Source organism: Lemur catta, chromosome 26, assembly GCF_020740605.2.
Source record: "Lemur catta isolate mLemCat1 chromosome 26, mLemCat1.pri, whole genome shotgun sequence".
Lineage (NCBI taxonomy): Eukaryota > Metazoa > Chordata > Mammalia > Primates > Lemuridae > Lemur > Lemur catta.
The window spans coordinates 755,509-777,307 of NC_059153.1; the positions used below are offsets into that span (position 1 = coordinate 755,509).

General features: G+C 43.3%; 1 protein-coding gene and 1 long non-coding RNA gene across 2 annotated transcripts in view; one reads left to right on the top strand and one right to left on the bottom strand.

Moving 5' to 3' along the window:
- The window catches only part of ARHGEF38 (Rho guanine nucleotide exchange factor 38), a 70,533-nt gene that overhangs the window by 7,658 nt on the left and 41,076 nt on the right, over positions 1-21,799 (top strand). Inside the window, exons 2-4 of the mRNA XM_045537405.1 lie at positions 2,367-2,554; positions 12,701-12,824; positions 19,816-19,963. Coding sequence (XP_045393361.1) covers positions 2,367-2,554; positions 12,701-12,824; positions 19,816-19,963 — 460 coding nt within the window. The remainder of the gene's footprint in view (positions 1-2,366; positions 2,555-12,700; positions 12,825-19,815; positions 19,964-21,799) is intronic.
- Positions 1,978-20,856, bottom strand: LOC123627717. The gene is made up of 3 exons (XR_006731463.1): positions 20,813-20,856; positions 19,716-19,906; positions 1,978-2,539 (listed from the first exon to the last, which is right to left on the bottom strand). It is a non-coding gene; the product is annotated as an uncharacterized LOC123627717 (long non-coding RNA).

Here is a 21,799-nt window from a genome sequence, read left to right on the forward strand (position 1 = left end):
ACACACGCTCACACACTCACACACACTCACACACACACTCACCCTCACACTCACACACTCACACACTCACACACACTCACACACACACACGCTCACACACTCACACACTCACACACACTCACACACTCACACACACACTCACACACACTCACACACACACACTCACACACACACTCACTCACACACACTCACACACACTCACACACGCTCACACACACACGCTCACACACTCACACACACACACACTCACACACACACACTCACACACACACTCACACTCACATACTCACACACGCTCACACACACACACACACACACACGCTCACACACACACGCTCACACACACACACGCTCACACACACACGCTCTCACACACACACGCTCACACACACACACACACTCACACACACACGCTCACACACACACACACACACTCACACTCACACACACACACGCTCACACACGCTCACACACACACGCTCTCACACACACACGCTCACACACACACACACTCACACACACACGCTCACACACACACACTCACACACACTCACACACACACACGCTCACACACTCACACACGCTCTCACACACACACTCACACACACACACACACACACACGCTCACACACACTCAACACACACACACTCACACACACACTCACACACACACACTCACACTCACACACACACTCACACTCACACTCACACACACACACTCACACTCACACACTCACACACACACTCACACTCACACACACACACTCACACACTCACACTCACACTCACACACACGCTCACACACACTCACACTCACACTCACACACACACTCACACACACACACTCACACACACTCACACTCACACACTCACACACACACACTCACACACACACACGCTCACACACACTCACACACACACTCACACACTCACACACACGCTCACACACACACACTCACACACGCTCACACACACACACGCTCACACACTCACACACGCTCTCACACACACACTCACACACACACACTCACACACACACACGCTCACACACACACACACACTCACACTCACACACACACACTCACACACACACACTCACACTCACACACACACTCACACTCACACTCACACACACACACTCACACTCACACACTCACACACACACTCACACTCACACACACGCTCACACACACTCACACTCACACTCACACACACACACTCACACACACACTCACACACACTCACACTCACACACTCACACACACACACTCACACACACACACGCTCACACACACTCACACACACACTCACACACACACACACACACTCACACACACACACTCACACACACACTCACACTCACACACACTCACACACACACACACACTCACACACTCACACACACACACTCACACACACACGCTCACACACACTCACACACACACTCACACACACACACTCACACACTCACACACACACACTCACACACACACTCACACACACACACACACACACACACACGCTGCCCTGATGTCTATCATGGCTCTGATTTCATGGTCTGTGGGCTCATTTTTGGCTTCCAAAATTTCACATCGCCGTGGGGAGCTGGCTCATCCTTGAAGATATTTAGCTTTCTTTAATACTTCGTAGAAAACCTGAGCTACATGCGAGGCTTCCTATTTATCTCAACATCTCCTCAGCACTGTGATTTTTTTAAATTAAAACTTTCCATGCAACAATTCTAGAATTTTGAAATAACAAGATGTGCACAGTATTAAAGATAAGCCATGAAAAATATTAGCTGAAATATTTTCACCAATACTGCCTTACTCCTCGTGGGTTCCGATTGTGAATTGCACAGAAAAACCCCAATCGTGTGCGATCATTTCCCATTCCACTGAGATTTAGGTAGAAGCCACTGAGAATGAGGAGTAATTATTTTTCATCATAAGGACAAACAAAATTGGAGGTGTTTCACTTACTGGTTAAAACTCTTCCCTTGATTTAAAAGCAAACATATGCAGGCTGAGTTTTCACCCGAGCTGCGTTTTCATCCATTCTGCCTCCAGGGTGAAGACCAGCTGTGTACCCCAGGATACTAGCAACGTGGTATTTTCTAGAAGCCACGGCCTTGGAGTAACATTTAACTCACGTGTTAGAAGCAGTTCACCCCCGTGTCTCTTGCTCAGGGTTTGTAGGATTCTGACCTCGTGGGGAACTGTCACACGCCACCTCCTAAGGACATGTCATGAAGACGCCCTGAGTCCTTTCCCTTAGTAGCGATCACCCCGCGGTGGCACTGCTTGGAATGAGGGCAAAAGGAACCTCGGCACGATGTCTCACCTGTGCACGTTTTCACTGAACAGAAAAGATGACTCCACACGCCGAGGGCTCTGCCGCGGAGGCCCCGGGCTCGGAGGAAGAGCATCAGATGAGGAGGATGATGGCAAAGCGGGCAAAAATCATCAGGGAGCTGATACAGACGGAAAAGGATTATCTCAACGATCTGGAGCTGTGTGTCCGGGAAGTGGTTCAGCCCCTGAGAGATGAACAGGTAAACGCACATGTGAGGTTGTTTTTATTTTTTTAAATTCTTTCCCCCTCCCGTATCCTAAATAGCATCACTAGCGCCATGAATCGGAAGGCCCTGGGTCCATCAGTGGACGGATGTGTCCTCCACAGCCCTGGGCTCGCTGCGTGTCATCAGACTCATTTTTCTTGTGTCCCTAGAAAGATGCAGTGTCCCTCCATCTGGCCGCAGAGGCCGTATTCTAAAATATGGAGCAAAGGAAATTCACAGTTTCTGCCACTTGGAAATTTCGAACGTGTTCTTCCTTGGATTTCCATGGAACTAGTAACAAAGTTTGAACAACAAACAGGTTTTTCTTTTCAGCAGGCTAGGAACGAGGCACTTAATTTAATTCAATGATGATCATGGATGTAGAAGAGAAAAATACATGAATTTTCCACCCCTGCATGGGGAGCTCAGTTAAACCTAGGACTGTTTAGATAAGTACAGTTCACTCCAGAAATTGAACTGAATTTAAGTAAAAATTTTATCTTTGGTAGGACTGGCCCCAGGCGAAACTTAAAAAGTGTTTATAAGTTCATCATTTTCCTCGCTTTTAATCAAGGCCTTTTTAAGGGAATTTTTAAGTAGAGAATTAGAATAGAGGCACAAGGATGTTGTACACACACACACACACACACACACACACACGGCTGTTTCATTTGCTGAACACACATTGATTAAGTTCCTGACAGGTGATTAGCACTGTGCTCAGCTCTGTGGTTACAGTTTAGTACAAAACCAAGTCCTCCCCTTGGGGGTTTACTTCCTGGTGCAGGACGGGAGGGGTCGGGCAATAGGCAATAAATACACAAGCAAATAAAATGAAAGCGTGTTAGACGGTAAGTCCAGCTGAGAAACTAAAGCAGAGGAAAGGAATAGAGCGTGGGAACAAAAGGGCGATTGTTCTATTTCAAACGGGGTGGAAAATGAAGAATTCTCTGACGAGGCACATCTGAGCAGAGAACTGGAGGTGGTAACAGAATGTCCAGCAGAGCAGAGAGCAAGAGCAAAGGCTCCAAGGAGTGACAATCTCATGAGGGCTTGAGTGGTCCCCATCCCAGTGCAACAATGTATTCGTAGGAAAACCTAAACTAGAAAGTGAAGATGATCAGAAATCCCACTACTCAAATATCATCAACATGATTGAAACATCCCTTCAGACATCTATGTGAACATTCACATATATAGACACAAGCATATGTACTTTTACCTAAATATGATCAAAACTACACACGTTATCTTGTACCATACTTGTTTCACTCGGCGCTCTGTTACATGTATCTTTTCATGACTGCTAATACTTTTAAATGTTTTTCTACTATTACCGATGCTGAGATGTACTTAGGTTTTGGGGGTTTATCCCTTTATCTCCTTAGAATAAATACCTTGAAATAAAACTGCTAGGTCAAAGGGTGGGCATATTTAAGATTTTGACAAAAATTTCCAACCACCAACCAGAAAGTTGATACTATTCTAATTCTCATTCCCATGAATAGTGATTGAGATGGCATTTTTTCTGCCATCCTTTTTAATTCTGAGCATTGGTAATTTTATAAATGTTTCCTTCATTCCTTCTGACAAATATCTTCTTTTATATTCATTAGCCTTTTGTATTCTTTTTAATCTGTAGTCATATCCATGTCTTTTGCCCTTTTTAAAAATTATCTTTCATTATTTCATAAGACCTTTTTGTACATTAGGAATATTCTTTTTCTATTCCACATGTTGCAATAACTTTCCTTAAAATAGCATTCTAATTTTAAGATGTATATTTTTTTATGTTTAAGTAGTCAGATACATCCAACTTTATTGATTCTGGATTTGGCATCTTAACATGTGCCCCATGATTATAAAAACAGTCCTAGCCAGGTGTCCCAACACCAATCACTGAATGTCCCCCCAGTACCTACAACATTCAGAAGCAGAGTTTATAGCTGTATCTGATATAACCTCTATCCTGGGAGATGTTAATGGTCATTAATAACATATTCATTTACATACTTAATAAAATAGTGATTTTAAACGCACATTGCATCAAACTCTACCACTATCGACCCTTCCTTATGATACAGCCCTGTCAACTCCTATCATCTGAAAAATTTAGAACCTAAGCTCGCTGTCTTTACATCTTCTCCTTCTGTCTCCCTCCCAACTCTGGCATCATTTTTAGGTGATTTCAGCATTCAGGCAAATGATCCACGCAACATCCAGGCTTCTCAGTTCCTGGACTTTGTCGTATCCAAACGATTTTTCCTTAACCCCATCTCAGCCACTCACCCTCCGGTCCTACCCCAGAACGTGTCATTACCACTAACTTTATCTCCTCAAAGTCCGAATTTCAAGCCTGGTCTTCTCTAACCCCATCTCTTCTCTTTCAGCCCACTCCCACTGGTACTGTCTCTAACAGTTTGTTGATTACTTATTTTGTTGATTATACAAATGTATAATAATCTCCTGCATATCTTGGCTTTTTCTCATGCCACGCTTAGGATACCAGGAATCCTTCTAGATTGTAAAACAAACTGATGGAAAAGTCGAGTCCCTTTCTCCACTTCCCCCTCCGATTAGATCTAGTCCCTCCCTCCCCAGAGTCCAGCAGGTCCTGTGATCAGACTCCTCAGTCCCAAGACCTCGCGGATGGGCACGCACAGACACGGAAGCCAGGCTGATCATATGAAAATAAAGGATGCCCAGAGAGCCAGGCACAAACAGGGATTTTGCTCACTACATTAAGTTAAATCTGAGAAAATCAAAGCAATTCCTGCTATCTATAATTTTTTTTCCCCTAGAGACAGAGTCTCGCTGTTACCCGGGCTAGAGTGCCGTGGCGTCAGCCTCGCTCACAGCAACCTCAAACTCCTGGGCTCAAACGATCCTCCTGCCTCAGCCTCCCGAGTAGCTGGGATTACAGGCGTGAGCCACCGCGCCCGGCCTCAATTTGCTCTCATTTGTGAAGAATAAGCAACACGATTTCAGTGGCTGTGATTATTATAATGACGCTGTAAACCTCTGCAATGCAGCGCCAGCAACGCCATCCGTGCAAGGCAGAGATCAGCACAGGGCCAGAAATCCCGGACTCCGGAGAGTAACACCGGGTACAAAGGAAGCATTTACTGGGGAGACAAGTGTGTTGTTATTAATAATATGCACTTATTTAAATAATATGCACTTCAGACAAGGGGTATGATTACATGAGTTAATTAATCAATTAATTTTCAGGCATTTTTTTGGACTACATAAAGACAGAGGAAACACATTTCTTACCGTCAGAAAACTAAGAATCCCTAGTTAGGAGTGACAAGCTATGAGAAGATAACTTGTCATGCAAAGCAATAATCGATAAGTGCAGACAATAAGTGCGATTGGAGTTCAGAGAAGGGACAGATCACTTCCAGACAGATTAACTGGGCAATATTTCACGGAGAATGTGGTATTCTAGCGCAACATGCAAATGAGAAGATTAAACGTTCGCCGCTGAGCTCCACCCGGGCATTTCGGAAATTTATGTCGCAGTCTTGCCCTGGAAGAGTTTATCATCTGGTCAAGAAAATGACTCATAAACGCGTAAAAACACAAATAACAATCAAAGATATATTCCAAGGCGACGCCAGAAGCGATCGCAACAGAAGGCAGTCGTGATTAGTTATGCTAATTAGTTATGCAGCAATTAATTGCTGTAGATATCGGCAGGAGGAGGCATTCACTTTCCTGACCTGCTGGCATCATTTGACAAAAATACTTCCTCCTTTTCTCTTTCTCCCCGGACTGCACACACTCCCGGTCTCTCCCTACCACTCCTGGTCTCCTTTGCTGCTTCATCCTCATCTCTAAACACTACAGTAGTTCAGGGCTCAGCCTGTGGCCTCTTCTCTCTCCTGTCCCCGTTCACGCTGCTGGGGGTCCCGTCTGGTTTCATGGCTTTAAATCCCATCCACACGCTGACGATGGCACATTGTTATCTCCAGCCTAGACGTTTTCCCTGAAGTCCTGCTTTGCTTCTGCGGTTCCCCACTCAAACCTCTACTTGGCTGTCTACAAGGCATCTCAAATCTAACACGTTCAAAGCCGGGCTCCTAATTTTCCCTTTCAAACTTGCGCCCCCTGAAGTGTATTTCATCTCAGAGAACGGCAGCTCCGTCTTCCAGTCGCTTGGGAAAAAAAACCCTGGAGTCATTCTTAACTTTTCTCGTTCTCTTAAGCCCCGTATCAGATCTATCAGCAAATTCCATTAGTTCTGCCTCCAAAAATTTACCTAGAGTGGGGAAAAAAAAAATGGGTTTTATGTTAAGTCTATTCCTGATGATCAGAAGTTTCTTTCAAATATTAGATCTGGAAAAGTTAAGAGTATCACTATAGGCTCTCAGTCTGCGTACGTATGCGGGAAGAAGAAATAAACACACATGTTCCTTCTCTCTCTCTCTCTCTCTCTCTCTCTCTCTCTGTGAGTATCGAGTGATTAAAGCATAACAATGTTCACCCCATTCATCATGCGCAGCCAGAAGCCCTTCAATATAATTTTTTGGCTGACTTGGGTGCATCAAAATTTACGAATTTTTCTTATAATCTCATTGGTGGTTCCAAACAGTGTCCACATTACTTTTCTATATTTTGACAATGGAACTCAAGCGTTTGTCCTATCCTTTTTTTCTTAGAATTTCTGAAAAGATCACAGCATATAACGGCCCTCCAGCTCCGCAGGGCTATTCCTAGCAATACTGTTTGTCCTCCGAGCATTTCGTATAAAATTTAAAGTAGGAAAGGATGACAAGCCTGAAGACCACCCCAAACTTCTGCCAAGTGACTTCCTTTCTTCCTGTCCCCACAGAGAGACATAAAGGCAGGGACCCTTGGTGAACTGTCTACCTTTTATCCAAGGATATCAATACAAGCATTTTGCTTGCCTGTTACCAGTCAAAACAAACTTGCCATTGTTTGAAACAAACTTCTTAACTCCGGGACTTCTCAAGTTCAACCACGGTCTTTCTGTCCGGCCTTGATTGACCGGCTGGCCCTGGCGTTTCCCTGTACCTGCTGAGGTTTCCGTCCCAAGTCCCAGCACGGCTTTCTGCAAAGGGACTGGCATCTCTGTGCTAACAGAGATCTGCCCATGCTGATGTCTCTGGCTGGAGTGTGTTCTGGCAGTGAGCAGGTATCGCAGGCATTTAGCTGGAAGATTAGTTACTGCCTGGTTAAGTAGACTACAGTATTTTTCCATAATGTTGACTTCAAAAATGGTGCAATTGAGGAAAATTAATGACATGAAAAGATGTTCATGTTAAGTTGTCTAGTTAAAAAAAAATTTAAACTCTATTTGACATATTTAACTTTTTTGTATTGATGTATACACACACACACACACACACACACACACACACACAAACAATCCGGAAGGACATACCCAAAAGTATCATCAGGAGTTATTGCTGTGTGGTAAAATTATAGGTGATTGTATTTTCTTTCTTTTACCGACCCACCCTTAATTTTCTGCAATGAACATGAACTACTTTTATGATAATTGTTTAATTTATTATTTAAAAAAAGAGTTTGCTCCTAGACTTCTTTCCAGTGTTCAAGGTGTTCGTGGTTAGAAGTCTGCAGGGCACCTGGGAATGGCTCTTCCTCCCTGTGCCGGGGTTAGGCTGACCCCAGTGCTCATTAAACAGAAAACCATAGTCGGGCCCTTCCCCGGGGTAAACTGAGGGAGGGGCTTGACCTCTGTCAGCAAATCTGCCAGGTATCCTAATGTCTGAACTAAGCACACCAGTTTCTCCGTGCAGATAAAATTAAGTAGAATATTCTAAAATATCCACTTAATATGATACATATTTTGTCTATTAACCCCTTATTGGATATGCAGTTCGCAGACATGGCCTCCCATTCCCTAGGTTGTCTCCTCACTTTGATGATTGCTTTCTTTGCTCTGCGGGAGCTTTTTACTTCGATGTGATCCCAATCGTTTATTTTTGCTTTTGTTGCCTGTGCTGTTGAGATCATATCCAAAAAATCATTGCCCGGGTCAATGTCATGGAGCTTTCACTCTGTGTTTTCTTATCGTAACTTCATAGTTTCAGGTCTCACGTTTCAGTCTTTCCTTCATTTTGAGTTGATTTTTGTATACAGTGGGAGGTGCGGGTCTAATTTCATTCTTCTGCATGCAAACAGTTTTCCTGGCGCCATTTATTGAAGAGACTGTCCTTTCCCTTGTGTTGTCTTGACATCTTTGTCAAAAATCAACCAACCGTAAATGTATGAATTTATTTTGGAGCCATCTATTCTGTCCCATTGGTGTATGTGTCCGTTATTATGCCAGTCCCATGTTGTTTTTATTACTATAGCTTTGAAGTAGATTTTGAAATCACGGAAATCTATAGAACACTGATGAAATCATTTAAAGAAGACACAGATAAATGGAAAGATATGCTGTGTTCGTGGATGGGAAGAATTAATATTGTGAAAATGTCCATAATCTATAGATTCAATGCAAACTCTATAAAAATTCCAATGACATCTTTCACAGAAATATAATAAAAAATTTTAAAATTTGTGTGAATCACAAAAGACCCCAAATAGCCAAAGCAATCTTGAGGCAAAGGAATAAAGCTTGGAGGCATCACGCTACCTGATTTCAAAATCTAGTAATTATTTAAATGTAATGGGAACTTTCCATTTGAGTATATCCCGTGGTGAGTACTTTTGCAGAGCAACAAATTAAATTGTCGATGGAAACATTGACTTTTAGGTGTTGTGTTTTGTAAGTCTGAATCATTATGTGTTGACTTGGCTTAGAGTAATGTGTACTCAGACTGCCCTTTTTCAAAAAATGAATTTTAATCCATTTAAAATACAATTTAACTTAAGCTTTTAGAACCCTGCCTGTTTTTAGTAAATGATTAATAAATATAGAGAGATGCTTCCTTGAATTTATATCAGTAATCATAAAATCATCCGTCAGTTTTAAAAGCCTATTTAGACCAGGCATTTGTTTGTTCCTTGGCACAGCAATGACTGAACACGAATTCATTTTACGGTTCACACAATCCCACGGGCCCACCGCGATACAGGCGATGGAAACCAGGCCAACTGATGTTTTAATCCTTTCTGTCCTTCAGGAAGAAATGGAATTAAAACCTACGTTTTTGTTACTTAGCATTTGTTGCACCGAGCTAAGATGAGAGATAAAATGCAGAGTTAGAGTCTTGCTTAATGGATTTATAATCTAAATTAGACAGACATGCAGGATACCGACCTTGGGGAAATAAAGTGTAGAACTCACAACTTAGTGAAAACTTTAAGAAAAAAACAAAAAATCAAAACAGAGATAGCAAAGTACTGCATTATTAGTATTTTCTGGGTATGGACTAAGGCATAGAACTAAAAGATCAAGTTCTGATTCCAGCTTCAGCCTGAACTTCTTGCATCACTTTGAGCTTGGCATCTCTCTTCACTCTGCATCATTTTCCCTGTCTTCAAAACGGCCCCTGCTTTACAGAGAAGTTGGCATAATATACGAAATAATAAAAATGAAATACTTCAAGTCACTCAGAATGAAGTTTCCAGGACAAAATGAAACAATAATGGGAATACCTTGTATGAATTACATCTGATCATTTATCTTACACAGGAAATAAACCAGGGCATGGAATTTTATATGGTAGAAAACTTCATTTCAAAAATCATTTGAAGAAATATACAACCAGTACATTTAAAACTAAATCAATTTATAAAAATCTGGTTCCTACAAAACTTTCAGAAAACATCTTTTACCATGCAATGTTATACTGTTGCGGATTTAATTAATACCCACTGTTATTTATTCTTGAGAATAAATAATGCATTACGTCAGCAGTACTCAGAAATATGTCACTATTGAGCCATTGATAATGATAAATGGTCAGTAAATGATAATTTTATAAGTAGATTAGTTAATCATTTATCATTAAATAATAATTAAAAAGAGCCATATAGCTGTTATATGCTTTTTAGATATTTTGTATAATATTAAATATACTTTATAACATAAAATTGGAAGTCCTGAACGTCCCTTGATTTCAGGCAAAACACCCACAAGTGCCTCTCCTATTAAGGTGAAGGCTTAATGAAGGAACATTTTGTGAGACACTGGATTAAAGACCCTAAGAGCCAATAGTGATTGCAATGTAATAATTAATATGGAGATAAAGACAACTTTAAAATACATAAAAAATTGTCTATCTCACGGTCCTTGAGGCTAAAAAAATAAAAAATAAAAAAATTTAAAAAGCTGTCTCATTCTCTATTGAAGTCATCCACCGCATACAGTCATATAGCTTTAATTCCAAAGGAAGCTGGGAGTTATCTTGAAAACAGGACTGACGGTAGCAAAGTGTGGAATCTCCCAAGACGGTTGGAAGAAGTCTGAGCAGCAAAACACATCGCATGAGAAATAACTGACAGTCACCGCGTCTTAAAATGGTGCAACGCGAAGTTACGCCTCCAAGCTCCATGACCGAAGATGCTTAGCAAAATAATCCGTGTCCAATATGGGGAAAAACAGATGAGCCAAGGTCAAAAAAGAATGAGATAAAAAGGGGAGCAGGTTGCTTCTTTCTTGCCTCTTAACTAGACTTAGCACACGCCTGCGGAAACTGATTCTCACAGCGCGGGAAAGAAGCTGCATGTTGGCCTTTATCTCCAGAACTCCTCCAGCTCTGCCCCTTATCATATACCCCTTGTTCCTAAGTTTCCTTAATTTTTTCGTCCTTCGTCTTTAACTGGACTCCTTCTCTCTCTCTTGCCCCTAATTTTGATGATCTGGTTTTAATCCGGCAACTCTGCTTTTCCCTTGTGAAGCCTGATTATTGACGATTTCCTTATCCACCTATGAGCTCATGCACAGTAAGTCGTGAGTACAAGGAACCCACTCCTGTGCCCGGCTGTCACCCGCTGGAGTCTGCACAATGTGGTCGTGCCCCGACCAGACACTATTTGATTATGGAAGATCTCACTGAAACCCATGGTAAAAATTGTAAATAAGACCCAGCAAAATCAGAGGACAGGCCGGGCGCGATGGCTCACACCTGTCATCCTAGCACTCTGGGAGGCCCAGGCGGGAGGATGGCTCGAGGTCAGGAGTTCGAGACCAGCCTGAGCAAGAGCGAGACCCCGTCTCTACAAAAAATAGAAAGAAATTATCTGGACAGCTAAAAATATATAGAAAAAATTAGCCGGGCATGGTGGCGTATGCCTGTAGTCCCAGCTACTCGGGAGGCTGAGGCAGGAGGATCACTTGAGCCCAGGAGTTTGAGGTTGCTGTGAGCTGGGCTGATGCCACGGCACTCTAGCCTGGGTGACAGAGTGAGACTCTGTCTCAAAAAAAAAAAAGCGCACATATCTCACTGTAGTCATCTGAGGACATTTGTCATCCATCTACTAATCACCTGCTACCCAGACAGAGTCTAGCTTCTATTATGGTTCTTGGGACATAGTATGTGCTCAGGAAATATTTGATGAAAGGATGGATGAATGAATAAATAAATTATTATAAGTTCCATCTGTAAGATCTAAGAATCATTACACTGGTTGTCAAGAGTGTGCATGAAATTACAAAATATGATGAATTCTTAATTCGTAGACTATGTCTGATGAAGATTTCCATTTATATTTATTTCAAGAAAAAAAAAAAAACCATGAAGCATCCCAGCACTTCTACTCTGTCATCACTTTTTGAACATCTGGGGATTTAAAAACAGCTTTGAAAATAGTGGCTTGCCTAGGGTAAGGTCTGATTTCTGCTGTATAAGCAGTAAAATCTTCAAATTCTTAACGCACCGGTAATACCTCCATAGAGGGCAGTTAATACAAACAGCAGTTAGGCCCGAATCTTCTTCTCATTCTGGTTCTTATAGGAGTACGTCGATGTACATTCAGCTCAAAACATACTCCAAATAAAGGCAAAGACAGAGGTAACGGAGGAACCATCCCGGTTTCCTAGATGAAAAATTGCTCTAGAAACCCTGGGTGAGAGTGTTTACCCAAACGGAGCATGGAGGCAGCGCGGGCTGGCATGCGAAACGCTTACTGTCTGGCAGGAGAAACATCCGGGGCGCTTTTCTCTCCGTCCACCGGTGCTCAGTGTTTGTGTTTCCGCAGATTGACAGGCTGGACGTGGACAGCTTGTTTTGCAACATCGAAGCCGTGCACCAGGTATCGGCCGAGCTGCTGTCCTTGTTGGAAGAGGCCACAACAGACGTGGAACCGGCCATGCAAGTCATCGGTAGGTTTGTTCTCCCCTGGAGTTCTGCAACCCAACGGGAGATAATATTCTAATAACCCCCCTTCGCTTTGGTTTTACGTTTCTGACTCATCATGCTTCCCAGGAGATACACACACGCGGAAGCCATCTTCAGGCTCGTTGTAATTACACAAACTCTACGTTGATTTCCAAGTGGGTTTATATCCAATTGCTGAAGTCTCTCCATGGCACAAAACACGCCATTTGCTGTTTAATTTCCAATCTTTCAATCTTTTCGCCCTCCAGATGTTCTTTAATTTTTTTTTACTTGATCCTTAAAGGATGAATTACTTAAATATTTTAATAGCTTTACTGATTTTAGTTACAGTTTTTTTAGATCTTATGCCTCTGAATCAATTGATTTTTAGATTGTAAATTTTTTTACATGAGGAGTTTATAATGACATGAAAAACACACACAACTACTTTTCCCATGCTTTTCCCTTTTTTTCTTTTTCTTTTTCTTTTTTTTTTGAGACAAAGTCTCGCTGTGTTGCCTGGGCTAGAGTGAGTGCTGTGGCGTCAGCAACCTCAAACTTCTGGGCTTAAGCGATCCTCCTGCCTCAGCCTCCCGAGTAGCTGGGACTACAGGCATGCGCCACCATGCCCGGCTAATTTTTTCTATATATATTTTAGTTGGCCAGATAATTTATTTCTATTTTTAGTACAGACGGGGTCTCGCTCTTGCTCAGGCTGGTCTCGAACTCCTGACCTTGAGCGATCCACCCGCCTCGGCCTCCCAGAGGGCTAGGATTACAGGCGTGAGCCACCATGCCCGGCCCTGTTAGACATCATTAGACAAACTCAAATAGGAACACTCGACAAAGCAACTGATCAATACTCTTCTAAAGTATCAAGGTCATAAAGGATAAAGATAAGGAGCTGTTACAGACATGGGGAAACTGAGGCAGAGCAAAAACACAAGTGGGAGGCTGGATATATCCCAGAAGAGCAAAAGAGGATTAGTGTTGGAATCCACATACGGTGTTTCCTTTAGTTAACAGCATTGCATCAAAGTGAATTTTCTTTTTCTAACAATTGCATTATGGTTCTATTAGATTTTAGCATTGAGAAAGTTGGGTGAGGAATACTTGAAAACTATCTGTATTTTTTTTTTTTTTTGCAACTTCAAGTCTAAAATTAGTTCAACTTAAAAATTTCAAAAATATGGTTTACAGAGAAGACTCAATGGAAGATGTTCACAATTTCAAATTTCCTGATCGTAAATGACAACTTTGAGGGGGATTTAAAAAAAAAAAAACCTAGGAAAACATTAAATAGTCAGGCCACACCTGTAAAAGAATTACTTGGAGACTTAGTTTAATATCCTCCCCCTTTGTATCTGAGTTGACCTGGTGACTTTCCTTGAGCGATAAAATGAGACCAAATGATGCTCCATGACGGTGTTACGACTCTGGGCTCTCGGCTGGCAAAGACAGAGGCCCACCTGCCCAGCCGTCCCAAGCGACACTCAGGGCTCAGGCACGTGAGAAAGGTCCTCCTCCTCAGCCAGCCTCCAACCCACCCACCAAGGCAATGCAAGCATTCAAGTAAACCCCCTTCCAGCGAGCCCTGCCCAGCCGGCAACCCACACAACGGTTAGAAAACAAATGCTGTTGTAGGCATTTAAGTTCTGGGGTGATTTTTGTTCTGCGGTAATAGCTAATTAACACAGATCACAGGGAGAGATTAATATATTTCAACTCAGATGACGAAGAAAAGCCTGATTTAGCACGTGACTTTTGAGCTTGGACTGGAAGGACGGAGGAAGGTGGAGATTGGGTGCAAAAAGCTTTCTAAATGAGAAATGAAGGAAAGACCTCAAGGCAAGAGAGGATAGGAGATTCTTGCAAAGGAAAGCGGCCGTCCACTTTGGGGGGAGCGTAGGTACCGCAGCCCAGAGCTCACTGCTAATTCCTATCACTTAACTTTCACCAAAGCACGTACGCTGCATAAGACGAACTGGTTGTTGGTGGGTAGTAACGCAGCTGGTGTTGTTTGCAGTCACACAATCATGTCACTGCAAAACGAAAAGCACAGTGTCCCATTTCTCTGTCCTTAGATGGCATGAATAAAGCTTTATGATTCACAGCTCTAGTGCCACGGGAACTTTTCCTGATACCTGGATAAACCGGGAGGAGATGTTTACTCAGTAACATAACCTTGGGGGTTGGACGAGGTTCAAGTTTAAACACAGAGACATATGCGTGCAGATCTGAGAGCGCTGAGGGAATTGTCCGGACTCTCGTGCCAAGAGACAGAGTGCGTTTTAAAATCTTGACTTAAGCAGAGTGTCTAGATAGCAAATGGATTTTCAATCTTTAGAGCTGGGAGTATTGAGATGTGGCTCTTGTTTCTACTTAGATGATTTTGTATAATTTAAGAACACGCAGGTTTTAATATCAGGTTGACTTGGGCTACATCCTATTGCTCGATGTGTGATTTTCGGTGAGTTATAAAACTCTCACTGACTTTCTGTTTCTCATCTGGAAATTGGAGGTAATAATACCTACCCCACAGGGTTTTTATGAAGATTAAATAAAATCACACATAAAGAAGGATAGCCCAGTGCCTATCCTTAATAAATATTTAAGGATGTGACAAACTGTTATTATCCTGAGAATATTAAACGTACCCACCTATTTACAAAGCTTGATTTACGAATAAAATGTGAATTTTTTTCAGAGGTCCTGATCGCATTTTCAGATAAGTCAGATTTGCTAGATGTGTGTGGTCTCTAGATGCTCCCGGTATCTGTGCACCTTGATGATTCACGTATCTAATATATGCGGCACATTTTCTTCCATGAAGAGTGATTTCATGTATCGAGTGTCATTTCTGTGTTTGGCAGAGTGCAGCACTGGCCCTCAGTGTAGACGCCCTGCAATGGCTCTGCCTCCTGCCACTCACCCTGCAGAGCAGCCTAGTCCCTTGTTAGCTCTGGACTTGCTCTCACCCACTAACTAAAATGCCGTGGAAATGACACTGGGCCGCAACCGGGCCACAGCCTTAAGAAGGCCTGACAATGTCTACGTTTGCCATTTTGGGAGTCTGCCATTTAAGAAGTCCAGCTACCTTGTTGGAAATACCATGTCGAGAGGCCATGTGGAGAGAGAGCCGATCTGAGATGACACAGAGTGAGAAGGTGGCCCAGCTAGTCCAGCATCCCAACTTAGGCCAAACTTCCAGCTGCCCCTGCCAAGGCCGTAGATTTTCAAATGAGCCCAGTTAAGCCCCTGGATGACCTAAGCCCCCGCGGATGTCAGGTGAAACGGAAGAACCGCACAGCTGAGCCCAGTCAACCCACGAAATCGGGAGGCAAAATCCAATGGTTATTATTTTAAGCCACTAAGCTTTGAGTGGTTTGTTACATAGCAATAAACAACTGACATAAATGTGCCCTCTTAAATGTGTTTGCACGTTGTAATGTTTCAAAATATGAAGAAGAAAAAGAAAGATGGAGTCAGGACCATGTTTGAGTCTATTCAACTTGCTTACCTGATGCACATTGTGCCAAGAACGAAACCGAGAGAAGCTTTTGATAAAGGAATTCTGATTTCTCGCATGCCTTTTCCTCAGACTAAGGATGAGTTTATCCCAGGAGAGAAAGGCAGTTTCCCTGTTTTCCGCATCACGGTCCAGCTCCCCCCACTGAGCCACTTCCCCACCCCTCCCTCTCGCCTGAACCTGCCCCTCCGAAAATGCCATCACCGCATCCCCAGGGACCTCAGAATTATCACATCCAATGGACACATTTCTCTGAACCTATCTTACTCTAGTGCTTCAGAAAAATTTTTATCAAAATATTCCTGATACCGAAAGAGAAATAGCATGAGCCCTTGAATATCACTGATTTTACCCTGGTTTACTTACTTATGGGGGACATTTGTCTGGGAGTGGGGTCAAAATAATACTATTCACAGGCCACATGGCTTGGTGTGGCACACCTGGGCGTGGACATGAAGGAATGGAAGAGGCATATCGAGAAGAGGAGCCTGGCTACATTTACATCAGTAAAGGGGGGAATTTGCCACATAGAAATAATAATACCAGGACAAAAAAAATCAGTATTTTGAGGAATTGCTTTAAAGAGAATAACTAAGGAGACTTAAAAAGGTGCATATTTTCTTTCTCCTCTGCATGGCAATTGCTTTTCGTGGAAGCCAGTGAAGAAATTCTTGGGTTGTGGAATTTTTTAATGAAAGAACACAGTGGCTGTATTTATTTTATAGGATTCTGGTGTCCTTGTGACAAACAGCCACAAGTGGAATTGCCTTCACCGGTCTGGGTCTGTCCCTTCTCCGCTCCTAATCGTCCCTTCCACCCGCAGACATCAGAGCGGTTGTCCTTCACCCTACAGAGACGCAGGCGAGCTGTGTTACCGTGGAAACAGAATCAGTTTTTGCTGCAAGACACATCGCTTCATCTGCACTACTATGCAGCAGAATTCATCGGTAGCGCTGGGAGGAGAATCAAATATTCTGCCTGCCTGTGTTATATTTGGCCTGTGGGTGCATGAATGACTTTCAATTAGAGCACTTAAGGATCATTTAAATTGAATAATAATTATTAGACACCCAACAGAATTTTACTTGGAAAAGAATAAAAAAAAAAAAAACTGATGCTGTTGTAAGGAGAGAGCTATAAATCCTTTAAGCTGGGCCACGTCTGTTAAAGAAAAAAATACAAGGAAATTTGCAATTAATGGTTTTATTGTGCGTGAAGTGTCTTAGTTCTTCTGCGTGTTTCGACTTTCTGAGTTGATCCTAGTGTGGGTTTGGGAGGTTGTCCCTTACTTCTTTCTTTTTCTGGTCTCTTGGCTCCTCTGTAGGGAACATGCGTGTTTACAACCTCATCTTGCACTGGGCTGTGTGTGCTCAGATCCACTGTCCTTGACTCAGTGCTGAGTCCTCCTGGGCCGTGGCCACCCCCTCCTCTGGGCCTCCCCCTGCCAAAGCTCCGCTGCTGTTTGCTCCCCGATTCTGCTCCTGGGAGTCCCCTTCACCTGTACCCAACCCCAAATCCGGCTGCTGTCCTAGTTTGCTTTCTCTTCCTGTTAACCACTCTTTCTCTTACTGTGTGTGTCGCTAACCGTCTTGAAGAGCAAATCTAGAAGACCTACACCGGTAGAAGGATCAACTCTGTAAAATCCCAGAAACAAAACAAGAATCTCTCCTCCCTTTAGCTCCAAAGAGGATCACACCTTGAGTTTCTTTACTGGCCCCCAAAAGCACTACTGAGACGGGCAAGCCAACAAAAACCTTAACACGTGCACACACACACACACACACACACACACACAACTTATATTCCAGCAGAATCTAAAATACAATCACAGGAAAATTCCATCCAGTGAAAAGGAAAAAAAAAGTCTTTTATTGGCTGGATATAAGTTAGAAAAGAATGTGATACTTTAAAAGTACCAGTGTTTTAATTCTAGGGATAATAAAGAGGACTTAAGAGACAAATGACAATTATTGAACGACTAGTCAGTGGTGGGCATTTTTTATATCCATAATCTCATTTAATTCTCAAATTAATCTCAATAGCTACCACAGCTGCAATGATTTCCATTTTACAAACAGAATTTTAAAAAGAGAAGTCACTCTCAAAGCGACCACACAAAGCCTGAGTGAGTTCTGATCCTGGTTCAGTGCTCTGTCCCACAACGTGCCCTCCTACGGGGTCCAGCAGAGCCCTGAAGTGGGCGAGGCGCTAAAACCCAGTGGGAAAAAGAAGAAGAATATGGGCCTCTAATCTTGGCTCTGTCACCTCCAGATGGGCCTTTGGGAAAATCATTTATTTGTTTCAAACTCAGATTTGTTCACCTTTAATTAATACGGATAAATAACCTCTTATCTCTTCGTGCACATAGGGAGCTAAGCAGTTTTTTTTTTTTTTTTAGACAGAGTCTTGCTCTGTCACCCGGGCTAGAGTGAGTGCCGTGGCGTCAGCCTCGCTCACAGCAACCTCAACCTCCTGGGCTCAAGCGATCCTCCTGCCTCAGCCTCCCGAGTAGCTGGGACTACAGGCATGCGCCACCATGCCCGGCTAATTTTTCTATACATATTTTTAGTTGTCCAGCTAATTTCTTTCTATTTTTAGTAGAGACGGGATCTCGCTCTTGCTCAGGCTGGTCTTGAACTCCTGACCTCGAGCAATCCACCCGCCTCGGCCTCCCAGAGTGCTGGGATTACAGGCGTGAGCCACCGCGCCCGGCCACTAAGCAGTTAATATGTGCAAAACGTGTTGAAAATACCAAGGACACTTTTCTTTCTGTAGGAAGAATGACTTCCTTCTGTTACTATCGTAGGTCCAGATGAGCAGGTCCACACCACTGTCAGTCAATTCAGCAATCCCAATTCCTTCAGCCTCCAAATCATCAACCTAAACTTTGCAATGCTTTTCTTCTGTGTCTCCCAGTCATCCAATATGTGCTGGGTTGGGTATTGGATGCTCAGACTCATTTCTAAGTGATGGGGTGAGTGATTAAATCACACTATTGTCCAGTATCTACTTGAACCACCCATGATAGATCCGATTTTATCGTGCTAAGAAAAAGGACATTAAATGCCTAGACAGAGCCCAAGTTGCTTTACGAAGACTCGGGCCAACTCTCAGCTGCTGCTCTCAACCACAGTCCTGCACCAGCCTGGTGTGCGAAGTCACCTTTGACAAAACCAGCTTCCTCCTGCTATTTCTGTTACGCTCTGCAGCCTTTGTTTCATTAAAGGGAAAGAAAGAAGGAAAAGGGGAAAGAGCAAAGAAGGAAGGGAGGCAGAGAAGAACAAGGAAAGAAAGAAAAGAAAAGGGAAAAAATATCCCCAACGGTTCCCCCGACACCTGAACAGCCTGAGAATAAAGGGGGACTTACCCAGCTCTTTGACGCTAGTTAACGTTGCTGAACGCTAAACACGTGACGTGCCAGTTGCGTCTGACTTGCTGTCATTTTGCCTTTGTTTTGCATTTGTCAGGGGACGTGTTCTTGCAGATGAAAGGGCCCCTGGAAGACGTCTATAAAATCTACTGCTACCACCACGACGAGGCCCACAGGGTCCTGGAGTCCTGTGAAAAGGAGGAGGAACTGAGGCAACACCTGAGCCAGTGTCTCCAGTCCCTAAAGTAAGGCCTTTCCCGCGACGGTCCCCACCTACTCTCAGCCGCCCGGCAGGGAGCATTTTAAACGGAGGTGGATCAAAGTTCTCACGTAAATCCTGTGCTTTGCGAGGCTTGCTGGGAGCACTTTGCATTCCCTTTATGACAAGCTGACATGCCACAAGCCCTCATTGACTTTCCCCCCGCCCCCCTGCAAGGATGACTAAAAATAACGTGGGAGAAGATTCAGGGCTTTATAGGGATTGAAAAATGCAATAGCAAAAAATGAAATGTGGAAGAAAAGCCCCTTCTTAAAGCTGTCGTCACTTGCCTGCTCCCACAGAGGTACAGAAACATGGCGGACAGCATGTGGCCCTGTGACCACGGGGGCACGAGGTTTGGTGAAGTTGGTGGAATGTCCTGACTCTCTGAATGGGCTTCCTTCGCCCCCAAACTCACTGTGGGGAGACTGGCGAAGGCAGGTCAGGCCCTGCTCAAGTTAGTTTCCGGACAACGGGTCATGCCTTCTGTCCTCATCTCTACAGCATTGGTGGGACGGCTACATGATAGTCAATACCGTTCACCATAAAAATCTGAATAATATAAGGAAGTATGTATAAGATAAAAGCCCCTTGCTCTCCCACCATCTAATAACTAGTTTGCATTTTCTTCTGATCTTATTTGTATGCATAAACGTGGGCATGAGCTCAGAGTGATTCTTTTAAATGAAATCGATGTCTTACTATATATACCGTGTCCTGCCACGTAAAGCTTAAAGCCAGAATCACCACCTTACTCCACATCTTCCCCAGTGGTTCTCTTGTAATCGTTCACTTTTAAGGATGACCCACGGTGGCCAGGCGTGGTGGCTCTCACCTGTGATGGCAGCACTCTGGGAGGCCGGGGCGGGAGGATCGATTGAGGCCAGGAGTTGGAGAGCAGTCTGGGCAACATTGCAAGACCCCATCTCCTAAAAAAAAAAAAAGAAAGAAAGAAAGAAAAGGATTATCCACCCTTGAATAATATTGATTAGGCCAGCAATGAATCAACCAGGGAGAGCACACCAGTCGGATGCCTTCCCGGATACTCAGACTGGGGGCAGGGGCAGAAATGGGAATTCTAACGCCATACGAGAGGTTTGTAGCTGCAGGAAAGTGAGACAGGAGACTACATGAGGCTGTGCTGGAGGAAGTCTTTCTGGGCCAGAACTAGAAAGTTTAAACCGGTTTAAACTGAGCTCAATGATTTTTTAAAAATAGGTAAATAAAATTTCAACTTTATTGCCCTCTACTGGTCATTAAATGACTGCAGGTTTTTAACCTGGAAAAGAATCTACTGAAGTCAATAAATCGCAAGCATTTATGTAGTGTTTGGGCTGTGGAGAGCGTAGTTCTGGGTGCTGAGAAAACAAAAGTCAGTAAGACTCAGAGCCTACCCACAGGGAGCTCTATGTGATCAGATAACTCTTAAATATGATATGTAACGAGCAGGTAGCTCTGGTTAATTACGTCCTGCTATTTTGTTTCGTTCAGGGCTAGCACATCGGTGCAGAGAAACATTAAAGTTTCAAGTTGTATTCATCTTAACAAATTCATATAAATGTGTGAGCACTTTTTTCCTTGGGAAAAAATAATAGTATTATCCTGGGTGTGAAGGAACACCCTTCCCATCTTAAACAAGTGGCAAGACCTGATCTAATAAATGTCTTGTCTTGAGCCATGTTCCTTCTTCAGGTTCTAGAAATAAAAGAGAGAAATCTCGTAGCAAATGAACAGTTAGCATCGTGGACCAGCACCCAGTGCCAGCCCTGGGGATGGAGGTCCATTACTCATCAAGCTTTTGTCTCCTTCAAGAAAGAAACAG